General features: G+C 41.2%; 2 protein-coding genes across 4 annotated transcripts in view; one reads left to right on the top strand and one right to left on the bottom strand.

Moving 5' to 3' along the window:
• Positions 1–20,031, top strand: part of LOC123979218 (WD repeat-containing protein 37-like) — a 1,096,407-nt gene that overhangs the window by 448,461 nt on the left and 627,915 nt on the right. The gene's annotated exons all lie outside the window — the stretch shown is intronic.
• Positions 11,721–18,711, bottom strand: klf6a (Kruppel-like factor 6a). Its single transcript, XM_046063117.1, has 4 exons — positions 18,383–18,711; positions 15,968–16,547; positions 15,030–15,153; positions 11,721–14,411 (listed from the first exon to the last, which is right to left on the bottom strand). Exons 1-4 carry the CDS (start codon positions 18,482–18,484, stop codon positions 14,360–14,362), a joined length of 858 nt encoding a protein of 285 aa, XP_045919073.1. The 5' UTR covers positions 18,485–18,711; the 3' UTR covers positions 11,721–14,359.

Here is a 20,031-nt window from a genome sequence, read left to right as displayed (position 1 = left end):
ATCAAAAGGTGGAAAATATGTTCCTGAGAGGGATCTAACAGTCCGTGGAAAACTGTAATCCTACACAATTGGGACTCATACTGCCTTATTTTATCTGCAGCTAACTAAAACCATTAGACTGTAATTTTGATATCTGAAGCAAGCATGCAAAGTGAATTCACCAAAAAGAAACTATAAACTGTCCACTTAAAGTCTGTGCAATGCACATAAATCTAACATGCACTGTTCTGATGACTATTTGTTTTAAAGCAACCCTCAGACTTTTCCCACTAAGCAGTCAATAAAACAGGGATGGTGGGAAATTCAGAGGGCGAGATTAATTGGCATGCAAGGAGAGTAACTGTCCACAGTCTGCCGATCACAGGGCTAGCCAAGCATGACAAGCATAGCCTATCTTCTACTTTTCATTAGGCCACGGACGGGGCCAGCCACAAGCTTTATGCTAAACAGGGTTGATACGGCTGTCTCAGTCTCCCAAAGACCTTTACACCCTCAAAAACAAAACAACAGGATACGTACCAACAAAACTAAACAATGTCAAGGAAAAAAAAGGACAGTTCTTGCATGAAGTCTGTCATGCAAATAAAAGGAATGAATAGCTGGCGGGGAAATAACAAGGAAGTGAGGTATCAGAAGTCGGCTTGATGCGGAGAATCAATGAATATTTGTCCGCGTATAATTAACTAGGCCTTTATTCTGGAAGCGTGCCTGCTCAATTTTCAAAATGTACATTTCATTAATTGGGATCCATTAACTGTGGGGTGTTGGTAGAATTATGATTTGTATATGGAACAGTGGTATACTAATTAAAAAGTAATCTGGGCTGAGATGATTTTTTATTTTTTTTTTGGTTGTATGTTCCAACCATGACTTCAAAACAAACAACAGATAAGTCAGGTCATTGCAGCTTGGAGCGGTGATAGTCTGCCTTTGTGTCTCTCTTTGTGTGTGTGTGTCACCATTCTGTTGGCGTGAACTAAAAAAAAAAGCCCTATCTCTTCCCTTTTTTCAATTCACATCAAAAGTGCACGTCCAGCAGATTGGTGCTCATGTTCTAAAAAATCTCATACACTGAGTTACAAATCACCAAGTAGAACAATTTAACATAAACTTAAATGTCAAATGATTTCTACGCAAATCACTTTTTGATTTATGTTTGGATGCATTTTGGAGCATGGCTGCCGCTCCTACATCTGTGAGAGTGTGGATCGGTTAATACCAAAAGACTTTAGACAAACCTTTTGCACCTTGTTCTCTGTCTGCAGGGATTCTGTGCAAATGTATTACACTGGTGGTGGTGTGACGAAGGATGGAGAAGACGCTGGGGATCTGATGAGAAGAGGGGAAGGCTTCTGCTGAGCTTGAACTGGGCCTGGATCTGGTGAGCAGGACGTCAGTGATGTGGAGTATGACCGTAGCGATTTGTACTGAAATGACAGCTGGCAGCAGAGGAGAGAGAGCAGATTTAAAATTAGAAATTGTGACTGTGATAATGTGTTTTATTAAAAGTATTTTCTGACTTTTTATAGACCAAACAATTAATTGGCCTATATAGAAGATTATTCAAAACCACCTGTACAGCAATAGACAGGAAGGAGACAAGAACAGAATAGAAAACTCCTGATGCTGTTGTAGTCGGTGCTCCATCTTTATTCTGTGATTGAGTCCTGCACTTGCCAAATCATACCCAAAGACGAATAAAACAGACAGTTAAGCAGTTTTCACCATGATGGCCTTATGTTTCTACAGATATTTATAGTATGATGTCAATGTTGATTTAAAAATCATATACTGTGGGTCATATTCTACATGTCGACAAACAACATATTTAACAGTACAGGCTGTATTTTAGAAAATTACTGACTGTGAAGTTTTGGTCAATGTCATCTGGAACTAACTGGAACAGGGGTATATCTTTTTTTTCGCCTCCCCTTCTCTTATCTTTGCCTCCATAGCAGGTCTGCCTCCATGTTTGCGGGACCAAAAGTCCTCTTCTAGTCCCACCTAAAGGATGTGACCGCAGCCTGGTAGAGGGACAAAACAATAGTATCCCCTCATGGTGAAGTGGGTGTGAGTGATCACAGTCCTAACCACCGCCACAGTGACCTGCTTTATGGAAATCACCTCTCCACTGAGCAGACGCCTCCAACTCATCATAGGGGAATTTTCCAGAGGCTCTTAAAGGCCAAGAGTAATATCAGCAGAGGAGCAGGAGGGGACAGATGTCGTCACCTTCACTGCTTGTCTGGTCTGGAGTCTATTCAATAACACTAAAGGATGCATATGGTTTTGGATTGCAAGTGGACCTTGAGAGCAATTTTGAAAAACACCATTACCAGCATGATGACCGTGGATTATTGTCATTGAAAGTGCCGCTGTCTAAAAATGACATGATTCGGGCGGCCCCGAGGCTACGACAGGTTGTTGCTCTTTTTTGTTTTGCTCAGTGTTGACATCAGTACGACACGGGTGGGCAAGCATTTCCTAGAGGGTGGGTGGGAATGCATTATTTTTATAGTGACCCCTCCCTTTTGCTCAGATGACAAAATGTCCAATTTCTGCTGCGGTGTATTCTTCAGCCGAGCATGGGAGGCTGCATTCACAGCCACTGAGTGTTAATAATGTGCCAAACAATTATGTCACAGTCTTTGGCCTCCCATGTGAGAAAGTTAGCCCTCCCTCCCCTGCTGTGTTACAGTATGCAAATGGGAAAAAGGCTTAAGTCTGAGAACTAGATCTTATGGAGCAGGGCCAGGCTACTTTTCTGAAGTAAAGTGAATGGCATCTGTAATCTTTTATAGAAAGGGGGAGGGGGAAGTGGATGTGAATTAGAGCAGTATTCCATGGGAAATAAATTCGGAATAAAGGGGCAAATTTTTTTTGTTGTTGTTGGGGGGCTGGAAGGGGCTGTTTGGCACCCATAAAGAAGTGATTTTTTTAAATTTCTCAAGCTACAGAATGTAATCCCTGTCAGCTATGTCGTTTTTCACCATATGTATTTGTGTGTACTGGCCCCCAAAATAGCTCAGTGGGAATAAATAATGAGAACCACTGTAAAATCTGTTGGGTGACAAACACTAGAAACATCACAAGAACTTGAAACCGCAGGTTTACTGTAGGAATTGTACTTTTTGGCCATTGATGCTTCCTGTTTCCTTTGGCAAGAGCACTTGTTAAAAACACGGCAGTGTGACAAGGAAAAAGAGCCTGGAACTAGTATGATTTTGAACAAAGAGAGTTAATGAAATTGCTTAAATATGTATCATTGATTTTTTTCTTTCCTTCCCACCAACAACCTTCATCTTTCTGCCATAAATTATTGGAATTATTTACGTTGCAACAACAAAGGCTTGTGGGAGATTGTAAAATTGCGATGGGGTCAAAGCGTCCTCTGTGCTCTATAAATTATGCGTCCAGTGCATGTTTAATCACATGAAACACAATGCTGGCGAACACACCCTGGCCTGACCTTCTCATAATTAAAATGCAAAGTAACCTGTTGCCTGTCTGCTGCAGTGACTGGACGTGATCTGGTGCAGTCAGTCAGCCTCACTGCCTCCTGGTTACATACTCCTGCCAAACCTCAGACACATAAAGCTGGTTTATCACTGTGGTTTTGGAGTTGTTTCCTAACAGGTTAAGATTTCATTTTATTACCATGTACAATATGAAATGAGGTAATCTGCGATTATAAATGTAAAGAAATTCCGTTAAAAAAGGAAGAAAAATGAAAAAAGCAGCGGTACATAGTAGTCGCTGTTAGCACATATCCTAGTGTAGGATAAAAAAACAAATTCCATCTATAAAAATAGCTTATCGTTGTGGTTTTAAAGCCTCCTATCTTCAAAATGTCAAGACATAAGGATAAACAGCTTTGGTTTCAGCCTGATGATAAAAACACGAAAGCCTCCAAATCACCAAAAGTGGAAATGTGAGGATTCCACACAACCGCAGCGTTGTGTGTCAGCTTTTTTCCAAGCTGACTGGAGTACTAAAGGGGTACTTGCTTCCCAGACAGTAGCTACCATTAGCCTCAATGTTGATCCAGGGTTATGAAACCTTTTAACATTCCTAAGTGTCGTCTCAGAAGCATTACGCATCAGCATGCAAGATAGGCTGTCCACAGCAGAAAGTCATTTATATTTTACTACAGAATCCCTTGACCCAAAGAATAAGCAGGCAAAACAAAACAATCACTTTAATATTGGGTTGAACAGATGTGTTTTTCCACAGGGAGCTGCAAGTAGTCTTCGAAATACGTGAAATAACATGTAAGCTTAAAATAGAAAGTCCATGCTCTTTCTCACTCTTCACTCGTCCTTTTTTCCCCAATGTGGCTGTGAAGACCATTTGCACATGTGTAACCAAGAGAGCAATGACCTGATGACAGCTTTTGCTGAAATGCAGCACTAATTCAGACTCACTGTTCGTTTATGCAGACAACTGACACACTATTTTGAAAATTTTAGGCTTTCTAAAGGTGATATAACCACTTCTCACTTTATTTTGACCACATTCACTTTAGATCAACCCTCCAACACCAGCAGCAACTTTTTTTTTATCTCCCCTCTTCATTTGTCACATGCTACAGTATTTCCTACATGCTCTTCACTTTTGCAGTCGATAATTAATTAGTGTGACCAAAAATTAATTAGGGTCTAGTCCGGGGAATACTGGTGTGCGTTGCAAAAATTAATTCCTGAGATGGAGGTGGAGAGAGGAGGATTAATATTCTGCGCGAGTGTTCGATTATAGCCTTAGGTTTCAATGAGAGATGAAGTGAAATATAAATATCAAACGCATAAAACCCGATGATTGACCTAACATGGCTACATTTATGTGCTTGTGATGAAGAAAAAGTACACAATCATTTAGAGTTAATCCTTTTACAGCTGACGATAATGGAAAGATTTGTAGCCTACCTGTGTGCTTTTGCTACCAGTAATACAAACTGTCATTTTTTTCTGTAACGGTAAGGGATTGCAATTACAGTAAAATAAAGTTACGAACTTGTTTGCTGTTTTACAGATTTCAAATACTTCTCTGTGAATTCGGAGAACAGACGGCAGCAGGATAGCTTGTGGGGAAGCAGTTAGCCTTCAGATGAGGACAGGACTTCTATGGACTTGCTGCACCAAAACTAGCTGCGTCCGGTTATTGATGGTCAGTAAATACGCTAACTACTCTTACCTTAGGCTGCTTATTCCACAGTTGTTTTCTTTTTCTACACGCATTACATACATTTTTGCCTCTTTTAATGATGAGTAGGCAAATTTAATCATTGTTACTTTTTCAATTAGTAATATACAATGAGTAATTGCATATTACTTCATTACTTCATTTTTTATTTCATTTTTTATGTATCCATTGATCAGGTGAACCAAGGGCACATTATGGTATTTTGTCATTTTAACAAGTTTACAGCCATGCTATCCGCTCAGGAGGCACAGCGTTGCTTTTAGCATGGCAATATGCTCACAATGACAATGCTAACATATTGATTTTTAGCAGGTAAAATGTTTCCCATTTTCAACACCTTAGTTTATGGTGTTAGCATGCTAACATTTCCCATTTAGCACTAAGCATAAAGTACACTTCAGGAATTATATTAGTTCTCCAGGTATTTAGTCATAAACCAAAGATAAAATTACAGCTTTGATCTGATGGTGGTGCTAGAAGAAAAGTCAGGCCATTAGAAATCACCCTCTGGTAATTATAAATGTATGTACAAAATATCATGACAATTTATCTCAAAGTTGTTGAGATATTCTGATATTCTGATACAGATCACGACAATTTAAATGATGTATTACCTCTGTTTTTGACTACCGGGCTGTCTTCTTGCAGGATACATGCTGTTCTCCAGCCTTCTGAAGCCTGATAAACATATTTAAAAAAGGATAGACGGACGGAAAAACTTGAAATACTTGATTTCATGGATTTCCAAGACACAGATGCAGTGGACAGATCTGGTCCACAGAAGCACAAAGTAATAGCGCTTGTATGTTATGACCTCATCTTTTCCTACCATAATTGCAATTTGAGCAAAGCAGACTGCGTTACAGTGAGTTTGAAGTGAAAATATTCAGAAAGTGTGAAATTAAAATACATCTTGTCGTGAGGCTATCGCCATCTCTCTGCTGCTTGCTTTCTTCTCCTCTCTGTCAGGCGTAACACGCAGTCAGGAGGCAGTTGTCATGGTGATTAATGCAAATGTGCAGTGTTAACCTGTGATGAGAGAAGAAGACTTTTTAAAGCATTTCAGACCTTGACTTCAACTAATAAGTGTCTCTGCTCACTGCCTATACTATAATGGCAGTGGAAATTGAAAATCATACCAGCTTTTATGAAACTTGACATTTCCCTGCACTTCAGATTGTGGATCAGCTGCGTGGTTTGAAGGAAAACACTTTGTATACGGGGAGTCAAACAGTAGACTGAAGCCAGAGCCTTTTCAGAGGTAAGAAGTGACAATGCAGTTATTTTGGTCAACGCTGATGCTGACGCTGACACGCAGCAACATAGCAACACTTTCTGGATGACAGCCAATGCCACGACAGTACCATAACAACTGGGATCATTAGTGTACATAAACCAGCAACGCATTGCATCTATAGTTCTGAAAACTATGTGACCTACCAAGAATGCCGTAATGAGAGTGGGAAAGGGCAGGGACAAAAACATCATTACACCAGGGACCATTATGTGGGAATGTGCACTTGCCTGTCCTCACCTCATCTTGACCGTACGACCCCTGGCTCCACAGGCTAACAGTGTATTTTGGTCCATCCTCCTGAGCACACTGCCACTGTCTGCCGGACTGTCACAAGCCAGAGACTCGGAAAGTGAATCTAATTACACAGACAATTATGATTGTGCCCAGTACGACCCGGATTTGTATTCAAATGGACTCATTTACCTTGAGCTTTGGAGATACATCTTCTGACGACTGAGCATGAACCCAAAAACCCTTCTTTGACTCAATCTCTGAGTCTCGCTATTATAGTACCCACACGTGTGCCTGCAACCACATACATACGCACAGTGCACTATTATCATCAATGTACATGATTTGCCAGCTGAATGCATCATGATTTTCCTTTTTTCTTCAATGAATTTAAACTGATCCATATAATCTAACCAGAAGGTCTCCATTAGGGCTGGTGATAATTCAATATTATGGTTTATAAACTGTCAGCAGAATCATATTGTGATGATGTGATTTTTTTTCCTGTTGTTTAAATCAATGATTCAGAGCAAGCTGTAACTAAAAACTAACACAATTACTTATTGAAATCTTTGTTTACCAAGCATTCAACTGAAAACAGCGTGTTGTTTCACATGGCACAGCAGACTATAAGACTGTGAGACAAGATTTTAGAAAACTAGAAAGTTATCATGCCATCATTTCTTGCATCCCAAACTACTGCTCTGATAACATTTCAAAAGCACCATCAACCCCAGCATTCACCTGCAGGCTCTGAGTCTGCCTTCCCCTGGTGTAGAAACTATTATTGTCACTCCCATACTCTTAATTACCTTCCTTATTGGGAGTGATGAGGTCACAAGCCTCGACGCCAATTATCAATGTTGTACATATTCTGCTTTCACACAATAACCTATTCCACACAAGTTTACTGAATGACAAATTACCACAAACAGGGAGTGAATAGGTGGCCAGCTGCAAATTTTTCCCCTGCTTCACAATAGCTCTTCAGAAACCTCACGGACACCGCGTTCATATTTTATACAGTATATGGTTTGAAACCACTTAATGAGGCTAGACTCACTGAGGTTTAACCCAGCCAATGGTATCTAGAGATAGACCTGCATTTGAAAAATATTTTTATAGTGAGACTCTTATCCTTCCACTGAGAACTTATGAAGTCACCCTTGCTACTTTGCATAGCACTCAGACGTGTTTGCTGGTTCACCGTGAGTTCTGCAACAAGGTCATGAGGATTGCATCTCAATTTCCAAAAGAACTGGTGCTCTTACAGTTTCAGTCAGAAATGAATCTGTGTTGAAAGAGCTGCAGCTCTAACATACATAATTATGGGACTGAAACACAAAACAAAACAGAAAAAAATAACATCTAATCTGGAACACTTTGTTGTGGGCAATGTTCTTAGATCCTTTCTCATTTCTTCTGCTAATTGCAACATGCTAATTAGGTGTAGAATCTAATTTACTATGGAGCTTCGTTTAAGGAAATATGCATTATTTAAAGGGTAATCCAAGGAGGAGGAGGAGTAATATTAGGATAGGAGGATAGCAATAGTACGGATACTATAGTACTATATACTATTTAACAGTCACAGTGAGGATTGAAATGGGAATGACCGTGTAGGAGAGACAGATAGCATCAGTGGTGATGATGATGGGGATGTTGATGATGATGATTATGGCACAGTGGTGGTGACTGCAGTTGGGTGCTGGCAAGCCAGAAACATAAAGGAGGGTCACTGACCTCTGAATTCTGTCCTATTTCCCCTACAAGCCAAGTCCTAATAGACTCCATTAACAAAAAGAGAGGAGGAGAGTGGGAGAGAAAGCCCTGACGCTGGAGCTTTCAGAGTAAAGTCTGCATATGTGATGACTTGCAGTCTGGCTAGCTGAATGAACCAGGCTCAGAGCTTGATAACCTCCTCTTTCCTTATTATTTCCCCTCATTTAACTCACTGTGTGCCTCCATCACAGTCCATTTTCTTGTGTGTGTGTGTGTGTGTGTGTGTGTGTTTGTGTGTGTTTGTGTGTGTGTGTGTGTGTGTATGAAACTCTGGCGAGGCAATCTCTCACGCCTGTTATTTCACAGCAATTTTGGATAATGATTTATTTTACCATCCACAATTGGAAGGCCTTCTGCTTGAAAGGGAATGATAAAATAGTAATCCCTTTGCAATTATGTAGTGAGAGATAGTCACATTCATTGAGATTCACTGATACCACTGACGTGGACACAGGACAGCTTTGAAATGACTGTGAATAACATGCTCATTCTCCTTCAGTCTTACCAGCTCAGTAGATCACATGAAAATAGACATGCCTTTGAAGTACACTGTACATACTGTAAATATTGAATTATTTCTCAATTTGTGTAAAGAATATTGATAATTCTAGTGTTGAGATTAGTGGCAAACAAGTATGGGATGTCATTTGGCTTCTGTCATTTCAGTTGATGGTGCATTTTCCTGACCAATTTGCATTTAATCAAATTACCAAAAGCCTTTGAAGCCCTCTGGAGTCTGAGACCTAGACTGGGGCCAGTTGCATGGTTGTTAATTCACCCTTGCTGTCAGCAGTGGAAGAAGTACTCAGATCCTTTACTTAAGTAAAAGTAGCAATACGACAATTTAAAAATTAGTAATAGTCTGTTGCTTTCATAAAAGTAGCAAATTAAAGTATGTGCATATACAGACATATAACCCTATTGAGCATCTGTGGCATTTTCACTTAGGAGTGTACTCACTTCTGTTGACAGCGGTTTAGACATTAATGGCTGTGTGATGTGTTATTTTGAGGGGACAGCAAATTTACACAGTTATACAAGCTGTACACTCACTACTTTACATAGGAGCAAAGTGTCATTCAGTGTTGTCACATGAAAAGATATAATCAAATATTTACGAAAATGTGAGGGATGTACACACTTTTGCGAGATACTGTATATGTACACACACACGCACACTTACCACAATAGTACTTTAGTCCAGTCATTCCCAACCTAGAGGTCGGGAGAGGTGAGGTCGGGTGAGGTTTGGATCTCACACTCAAAGTGAGTGTGAGATCAAGATAAACATCCAGTCTATATGCAGATCTACATGCATGCATCATTCCCTGTAAATCCTTTGTACTTAGGTAGGCAATCTGAATCCAGCATGGGAATGGAGGACTCCACCACTGCAACTAAACACTATTACACAGAGAGGTAATTACTGAATGTAAATGCATTGAATGGCTATTGCATAAAAAATGCTGAACATAAATAGTTTCAAAAATGGGGTTGGATTTGATGAAAATCTTAAGGATTATAACTTCACAAGAAAATCTGAGGACTCGTGAGATGTTTCAAACTTCTGTCACACAAATCTGTATTCAGATTTTTTCCCCTAGCCTTTGCTTTTTTCTGAAAGGGTGGATAATCTTACGTCTTTGGGTCTCAAAATAGATGTTGTGGAGTAAACAGTATAATGTCTGAACTGTAGTGGAGTAGAAGTATAAAGTAGCAGGGAATCAAAATACTCAAGCAAAGTAAACACATCTCTAAATTGTACTTAAATGTATACCATGAGTAAACCAATTTTGTTACTTTCCACCACTGGCAGGCCATTTCATGTACTGTTGAAAAACCTTACCGTTGTGTCATGGGACACAACCCTAGATCTAGATCTGAGACATAAAGATAAGATGTGTGACATCTAAAAGTGATTCACTGTTTCCCATAATCTTTTGGGTTTTAGACTGTGTTATAATATCAATGTGGGAAAGCATGTGGATGATGTGCAGTCTGGATACATCAAAGGCAATATGCAGTCTTAGTGCCACATTTATGTGAAACTTTATCCATGATGGTTCCCTTCACATGAGGATGTTCCACTTATATCACGAGGATGTGAGTCAGCTACATGGAAATTAAATGCAACATTCTTTCAGTTAAAAACATGAATCTGTTTTTTTCTATGTGCAGGTCAAGTGAGTAGTTTGGAGTCTTTAGCCGTGCATTATACATCATAGGTAGATTTGAAGTTAACAAATCAAGTGGGGCAGCAGTTTTTGAGAGATCAAGGAGCTGCAGCATTTGAGGCAAAAACAACACTCGTTGCCACTCCAAAGCTGGGAGGTTATCCAAAGCTAGCTTAATTACCAACTGCGGGCAAAGCTTCATTTATAAACCACAGGGCTTTTACTGGAAATCAGAGGAGCTAATAAGTTGCCTGCCCATTCTAGGTCATCACCATAAGCAGGGGAGCACAGAAGAAGAAGAAGGCTGTCGCTTTTTGTTTTTTTTTTAATCTTATTTTCTTGTTAGTTTGTAACTTAAACCATGCTCTTTGGTTTATCCACTGCTGTTTTGTATCATTATCTGTGTCAAGTAGAGTAATTATCTAACAAATGTATAAAAGCGGCTCTCTAATTAAATGCCATGGGCTGTAAGAGATGGAGATAAATTATTTATACTGCTTTGATGAGAGCTAGCTAGCTCTAAGGAGTGAGCAGTCAGTCGCTCTTGAAGCCATTGCAGTGAGATTTTTACATAAACTTTTCTGGGGGGTGTGGGGGGGGGTGAAATCTGCTCCACTGGGAGCGAAGTGCATCAGGTTGCTGTGTTTGGCAGCCAGTTTCTCCAAAGTTATAATTTGCTTATTCAAGAGATATTTTCATGCTGGTAAATCGGGAAGTGATGAGGCCATTTGGAGCTTCTAGTAGCAGCTGGTACAACAGCCTAAAAAAGAATGTATACTGAACAAAGTGTCTGGAAAACATTTGTGTTTCCAATTAATTTTGTATGCAACAAATTCAAATGTTATATATGTACCCCCTGGTGCTCACACCCTGACCCTAATCTGATTTTGTCCATATTACTGGAGGGCAGCATGCAGCTGAAATGCAACCATTCCTCCTCAACAAGCTGCAAACCTCCCATGGGCAAAAAAGCTTTCACAATGATGAAGCATAACTGAGGAGAATCAACAAATGAGACAAAGGAACCGAAGCCAAAGTCAGATAAGAATTTCTTATTATTCCAATAAAAAATACATTCATACAGAAATATAACAATTTTGCAAAACAATTTCAAATAAAAATTTCATAAAGCATAAACATAACAATTTTACAAAAGTTTTTTTTCTTTTTATACAAAGATTCAGTTGAGAACAAAGAGCTGTGTGTGTGTGTGTGTGTGTGACAGAAGAGTTGGGGTAGTGGGATTAAAGAGATGATGATGTGTAAAAGATGCGAGCAAACATGGGGCTTAATCAAGGCTCAATTACCACTTGAACAGTTTTGGCTGCTGTTTCCACATAATGAATGTTCCTTTCCTTTTGCCCACAAAAGGCACAGCCAGCACTCCCAAATCTATTGCAGCAAGCAGTTTCAAGTTTGTACTCATCCCGTCTCCTTCACCCGCTGATCTGAAATCCATAAGTCGCAGCATGCCACAAGTGCAACTTACTGCAACATCGAATTGCTACAGCAAGGTCGCTGATCTGGAGTGGGTGGCACACATCACGTTTTCCTGAAACAGTAAGAAGTATGATCCCTATCATTATGGTCTCCACCTTTTGTTGAGTATCCAACTCCCTCTATCTCCAATATACATCTAATAAACACATTCACCTTCGTGAGATACGGTCATGGGCTTTTTTTGGACGATTTCCATGTGCACCATCAACGCTTGATCTTATCTCCCAAGAGCCCCCTCCCCCCTTCGCTTGCTCCTGTGGTTTTCATAATACTGTTGCAGCTTGGCTAAAACAACGCACCCCAGACAGGTCAATAACCAACCTACACAGTCAGCAGTCTGTGACAGATTCCATGCCAACAAAGCCTTTAGCAATTCATTACGGTGAGGCAGTACAAGGCGAGGCCTGTCCGACTGCAGCCTGTTAATTACAATAAATCTTTAGCTCTTTCTTCAATCCCACTTGCAGGGATGGAGGGACGGGGGGGACAGGGAGGAGAGGATTGTGTTTGTTTTGGTCAGTAGGCATACAGGGAAAAGGAACTGACCCTTGTCTGCTTGTTTTGTACCTTAGAGCTGCGAGTGATGGACTTGAGTACATACTACACAGTAGTTAACGTCTTTAATAAATGAATTTAAGTGCTCTATACATACATAATTTGTCTTGTGTACAAGTTCTGACTCAGTTGATGCTGATTCAAAAAACAAACAAAAACAAAAAAAGTTACTTTTTTTACACTTTAACAACACAATTAACTGTCGGAACAGATGGGGACAGCTGTCATTAAACACAAAGGTGCGGGTTAATTTGTAACTGAGCCTTGATCAAGCTTATCAAATCACCCATACAACAAATGTGACTTCCCGAGGGAGCAAAATCACTGCTGCCAAAGGGCTGAGTCACTTGCATAAGGCACCATTAAGGTCAACAGTGCATTATCATATAGAAAAAGAAAGTACAAAAATCAAAATTACTCCTCAAGGCATTGGATGAATGAGAAAATTAGTAAGCAGTGGTGAAATCTCCAGCCAGATGAAAAAACAGAATGAAGGAAACGGATGACTTTGCAAAAATAAAAAGAGGAAATTGTCAAGGCTTTATGTACAATATTGTAACATTTAACCGTTCGCATGTTAGCTGCACTTTTATTGAAACTATTTGCAGTCCTGATTACAGTGGAAACATGAAATGAACAAACCCTAGAACCATGCAACACCTGTCTATGATACTGAAGTTATAGTATAGTTGTGTTATACCTCTAAGCACACAGCTTATACAATTGGACTACAAATGAGCTTTGTAGCTTGTAAAAAAATAATAAACCAGGCTACATAACACATTGCACATTTAGTAGCTGCACCAAAAACACCACCAAAAAAAAAAAAAGCTCCTGCCATACAGTGACCAGGGGAGTTTTGGTCCCTGGGTGACTGACCAGAAGGGGCAAACATCCACCTTCTCTCTCCGGTCAAACCCAAGGCCTCAAAAGCTTCGGAGAACCCCCCCCCCCCCCCCCCAAGTCTGGGTGCCAGACAGACAGGCAGGAACTTCCATCCTGCCCCATCCTCAACCTGCCACAGAGGGAAACTCAAATGGAATGTTTCCCTCAGAAACCCATTCAGTCCACAGCAACATTGGTACCAGCCCCGCACCATCCATCAAACAATCAGTCCATCTCTTCTCCCAAAAATCTTCTCTTCTTCTCCTCTCTTTCCAGGGGGCTAGTTGGCCAATTTCAGACATTCACAGTGCACACATGCTTACCTCAGACAGTTTTGTAAAGTACCAGTGTATCTGCTGTCCGGGAGATGTCCCACAAACATCATGCACCATACATACAAATCATTCACTCTTTTTGTTTGCTTTTATCTTTTTTTTTTGTCTTTTTTGTGTGTTGTAAGTCCTTCTCAATCAAAAAGATTTCTTCCCCCATCCATGATTTTGTCCTCTTGTTGCAACAGACAACCTTCGGAGCGCCTTTCTCCAAAGAGAGGTCCCGGAGGCACTGGGTTTCAGTATGGTGCAAAACGGCATGCTTTGGCTGGAACACACTCCCGCCACTCTGCTCTGGGACAGTTCAACCAAGAGACTGGTCGGGAGACGGCATTTGTTTTTGTTTTTTTCCTCTTATAAAATTTTCCCCTTTGCTGCGTTGCTTGGTTGGTGCTTGCCCCGTTCTAGATGTGCCTCTTCATGTGAAGAGCCAGATGGTCAGACCTGGAGAAACATCTGGGAACAGAGGGGAGGGGAACGGGAAGTCAATAACTATGGACAAATTGACTATTGATGAAGGAGACATGTTGTGTAGGAAGCTTTGTGCTATGGTGATTTTAAACATTTACGCTTCAAAAGTGTGATTTCCCATGCTTTGTAATTTCATGTGAAGCGATAACAGAACCAACAACTTCTCATTCCTCCAGAGAAGAGGCTGATTATTTCCAAAAATTAAATTTTAGTATAGCGGTTCCATACTGAATTGTTGAGGCAGATACGGATATCCATATTTGGGAGTTTAAAAAATAAAAACAATATATCTGTACTTTTGCATAAACACACAACAATCTGGATACAAATCCCTTAGTTTTTTTAATTGTGGGACATTTTGCAGTGTATATATGAACCTGTAATTTGGTGGACAAACAATTTAATGGAGACATGGTTTTTAAATGACCTCAAACCTAGTTTGGCATTTCTGTACTGCCAGTTTAGTAATAAGGCAAAATATCAGTCTAGCTCAAAATTTGAGCTACCTGAATGAAACGCAACAGTGCTTCCAATCTTTTAAGACCTTAGGATAATGCAAGAAAAGTAGATAACATCAATACGCTAATAAATGGCCTGGCTTACCTGTCACAGTGACTGCATTTAAATGGCTTTGCCCCAGTGTGCTTCCTGAAGTGTCTGGTCAACTCGTCGCTTCGTGCAAAACGCCACGCGCAGCCTTCCCATGAACACCTGTAGGGCTTCTCACCTGCAGAACAAACAAGGCGACGATTAGTTGAGCTCAAATACAAAAGGAATGCACAGTGTTTTCGTGCTCAGGCGATGACTGGTCAGCTCTGCGCTGTTATTATAATACGTTCAGATCAATCAGCCCCGGGGGCCAGATGACATAGGTGCTGACAAGCCATTCGAGACCCGGATTCCGCTGAACGTGTTGGATCACTACCTGTGTTTTCCTGCCACCTGACACACGCTAACAGCGATGCTGTGCAGATGAATTATGTGCAATATCGAAAATTTTAAAAAGCCACACGTGCAATTTCACGCTGCTAATCAAAAATAAGAAAGGTTCAAATGACCATTCAAAGCCCTTCCCACTCAGTGCCCCCTGGCTCCCCGCCAATTCACCCCTTTCCCATGGTGAAACTCAATCTGTTTTGAAGTCCTTTTATCTCCCATGTGCAACCCCTCCCCCATGCCCCCCTCTCTCTCTCTTTCACTCACTCACTGGCTCAGTCACTCACATTCCAGATAGATTAGGTCACAGTTTAGGTATCCAGCCATGCAGAGCTAATACACACAGCGCTCCAGCTGAGGACATCATGCAATGTGGACCTTTAATTACATTACACAATGGATGGACAATGCCATTAAGGTGAAAGATTGAATTAATGGCACTTCCACCATTCAATCAATAAAAACGGATAGTTTTTAACTATGAATGAATTGCTTTTGCTTGAAAACAGTAGTGAGGGCCCTCATCCTCTCTCTGTACTGTCAAGTTTACATACATCACACGTGGTCATGATTAAAAGGCAACCTCGACTCCGTTTGAAACTCACCTGTGTGAGTGCGCTGGTGTGCTTTTAGGTGGGAGCTCTTCGTGTAAACTTTGCGACACCCGTTGAATTGACACCTGTGTACTCGCCTCCTGCCGTCCGGAGACGTGTCCCCGCACATGAGTCCCGTCTTTTCCGTACTCTTTGTCACCCCGCCGCTCCTAATCTTGACAGGCAAGTTTAACTCGGCGTGCGTGGCGACCCAGCCGTTTGTCATAGCGCCAGGCTCCGAGTTGGCCTCGGGAGAGGACGGGGGAGTGCTAATGATGGAGGGGCTAAAAGGTCCAGAGCCAACCAAGACAGAGCCCAGAGGGTTGGAGGTAAAGCTGTGTGTGGGCGAGAGCTCCTCAGAACTGTCTGAAGCTTCGCTGCTGGCGTCAGAATTCACACTGTTGGTGTCCAAGATTTGGCCGTCCTGATTGTGCTCGTGGGCCTGGGGGAGCTTTGGGTCGGACTCGGCCTTGGCCTTGTCCCCGCAGGCCAAGATCAACTTGCTCCAGAGGTCCTCCTGGCTGTCAAACTTGAGGTCGGATGTGGAGACGTAAGGCTCACTCTGTAGATAGCGCTCCAACTCCAAGCATGTCTGGTGCAATGAGAAAACACAGTAAGAAAAGATGAATCACAGCAGCAGCCCTGAAGAGAGGAGGTTCATTCACACCAGCAAAATGCTTCCGTGTGGGGAATCCTTTTAAATCATGCATGTGCACATTCCCCAAAATGCCTTATGTGGTGTAATATTTGTTAAATGCCTACAGCAGGAAGAATTAACCAGGAAATTGCAGCTACTTCTGCACTCATCTTTAATAATAATAATTGTAACAATCAGGTTTAGACATTAGCACTGTCACGACTGAAAGAAAATTAATGATTTCAGCCATATTTCAAGCTGAAACACCAAATATTTGCTGGTTCCAGCTTCTCAAATATGAAGATTTGCTGCTTGCTTGAATCATATATGATGGTAAATATATATTATGGTGAATATGTTTTGGTTTTGGAGGGTTGTTTGGACAAAAAAAAAGCACTTTAAGAAGGTCACGTGGGCTCTGGGAAGGTGTGATGGGCATTTTTAAATATATGTTTCATATACAAAAAATGATGAATCAAGAAAAGAATCCGCTGATTCACTGACAATGAAAGTAATCGTTAGCTGCAGCATTTCACTGATTGTGGGGTTCCTTGGCTAAACTAAAGCCCCATGTCAAACACAATAACACACAGCAGCCACTTTAGCTACAAGTGATTTATTCAGGCTTGAACTGTCATCCCCCTCTAGACTCCAACTCTCCCGCACCTGAGTGCAGCCAAACACTAAACGTGCATCGTCATTTCGGCAGTCGAATGACTCACTGAAAAAATTTAGAGTCCTTTTAAGGAAGCTGCTCAGCCCCCCCCCCCAACACGAGCCATTCAGCTGCGTACCTCTGACATGCAATCACATCCTTCCTCAGTGTCAGCCACTCAAGCCGCAGCCGTAAAACATACACCGGCTCCGATTGACTTCAGAGGCCATTAAAGTTGAAAAGCAAGGACCATTCATTAGAGGGTGCTCAGAGACAGCAGGTTTGACAAGGCAGCTGTAGAATAAATATTTCCTCTAGCCTTCTGCAGCCTTACACAGTGTTTTCCAGCTGTGCCAGTGTCTACTCACGCGAGCAGAAAACTGGCCATGGCTGACATTTGATAGTGTCATGTTGTGGAGCCCATTCAAATGCAACGATGATGCAAATGGATCTTTTTCAGGAAAATTAATTACGGAGTAGAATGGGGGCAGAGGGCGAGGATGTCCTTTGAATGTTTAACATGGGTTAAAACATTGTAGCACATTTAAAGTTTGCTTTTTCAACCACGCCAAAAAAAAAAGGCCAAAAAACCCCACTACATAATAATATATTACCTTACGATCTGAGCTGATCCTGAGCTAACACACTACGTCTGATTTTGAATTAACTGCAGGCTGACTTGAAATTCTACTTCCTCTGACACCTGGCTAGGACACTTTGTGTTAGGAGTGAAACCGGCTTTCGTGCCCTGAGACCATCCGCTAAAAAGAAGTCACGCTCGTGTAGCAGAGCAGTAAAAAGCACCAGCAAGCTGCTGAGTTACTCTGGCCCCATTCATCTTGGCGCAGCAGAGCCCCGACTCCAGCTGTCAGACTGACACACTGATCCACTTCAGCCTGCCAAAAACTTCATAACGAAACCGAACGTGAAATAGCACGTCAGGTGAATGGATGGGCAGGCGCCGGGCATTTGCGTTAGCAACCGTTATGATTTTTTATTTTACTTCTCGAGCGCACTGACCACCGCGGTGTAATCTGTTAAAAGCAAAAGAAACGTGGTGCGTGCTCAGTTCCGCTTTGCCATACAAGCTCAAACACTGACTGGGGGGAAAAAAGTCGATAGTGGATATATTCACCTGCTGCCAGTACTCCTCCAGTGACGGTAAGGCTGAGAAATAGCCCGTGTCGTGAACTATTTGAAGTTCTTGAAAGATGCTGCACATGGGTAGAACATCCATTTTCCCGACCGTGTTTTTTGTTTTTTTTTTTAAGATAGAAACCTATTTAGCTGCACTTCAATATTTTTCTCAGGTAGAAAAGCACCCAGTGAAAAAGGAAAAAGAGCGATCCCCTGCGATGCAAACGAAGAAGCGCTTGTTTTCAGCAGCAGTAGCAGACGTCAGTCCCCCCCTTCTTCTCTCGCTTTGCGTTCAAGGTGTTTGCAAACACTGCGCCGGACTGGATGGGGAACAACTGCGCTCTGCAAACTTCCCTATTCAAACCTCGATGCCCGCCCCCCCTTCCTCACGGTAGGATTACGCCTGCAGAGTATCAGCCAATCAGCGGCGAGCATCGTAAGGGATTGTAAATGATATCACAGCCGGCCAATCGCGGTCGGCCTGTGACTTAATTTGGTTCCTTCTCCGCTTTAATTGGTGCGTTTAACTCTCAGTGGCTCGTCGCTGATTGGCTGGTTATTTATAGGCATGTATATAACCGGGTGATGTTCTCCTTCTTTCTAGTATTTCGTGTTTCGCCACAGACAGCGCTTGTGAGCCGAAACACTGTTACTCCTCTTCAGTGGAAAAACGTCTCTCTCTCTGTGTGTGCGTGTGTGTGGGGGGGGAGGTAACTTTGTCACAAGTAGCCCAGCACTTGCAACACAGTTCACCAAAGCTCTAACGGCAGCGAAGCGCATGTGGTGACATCAGCCACTAAAAGTGAATACATGTCTTGGGACACAGTGACTAATGGATGGCAGGATATTATTGTGTTATCAGCACACACGAGTTTAGAGGAAACAGTAGTCCTCACTTCTCTCTGACTGAATTAATATAGACCATAGACTTCTGCTTTATCACTAAAAGGCTGAAAAGTACAAGATCAAAGTTGCACTTTGTCTTAAGCAGAGGTTTGACAAGTGCCCCATGTCATTAGTTAAAAAACTATTTTTTTCTACCTAATTTGCACTTAAAACAGCATGTAGCAAAATTAATATTCCAAAGTAGGTCCCCAAGGTAAAATAATTTGTTTTACCTCATTTTAGTTATTATGATACTTGGAAGGAATATGTATTCTTTAACAACCAATTATTCCCCCAAACATTTTAGACCAGAATAACCAATCCACGTGAATGGTTTATAAGATGCAATTCTGATGATACTGTACTATATAGTATATATGTAGTTAGTTCAGGTGGTGTTATACATAAAGTGCATGTTATTTAAATAATACATTTATAAGAAACTGCCAGTAGGATTTTAGTAGTGGGTAAAAAAAGAAAATATATGAGTGGTCTTTTCACTACAGCTTCTTCATTAGTCTGAGTTAATCGATATGCGAAAGTATTTTAAAGGCTTGTAGAGGTGAAAGGTCCAACGATTAAAAGAAAGATTAGAAAATTTAAACATAATTTTTGTAACAAAATGTATTTTTTTTTCTTATCCCTTTGAGCCACTTGGAACCACTGCATTAGGAAATTAAAATTATACACATGGAGTTTGTGAATATTTGTGTTTAGAGTTGTTTAACTTGGAGTTTGAGTCTAGTCTTAGAAGTTAAATCC

The sequence above is a fragment of the Micropterus dolomieu genome, linkage group LG01, assembly GCF_021292245.1.
Source record: "Micropterus dolomieu isolate WLL.071019.BEF.003 ecotype Adirondacks linkage group LG01, ASM2129224v1, whole genome shotgun sequence".
NCBI lineage: Eukaryota > Metazoa > Chordata > Actinopteri > Centrarchiformes > Centrarchidae > Micropterus > Micropterus dolomieu.
The sequence above is the reverse complement of the archived record's forward strand: the minus strand, read 5'-3'. Positions and strand labels throughout refer to the sequence as shown.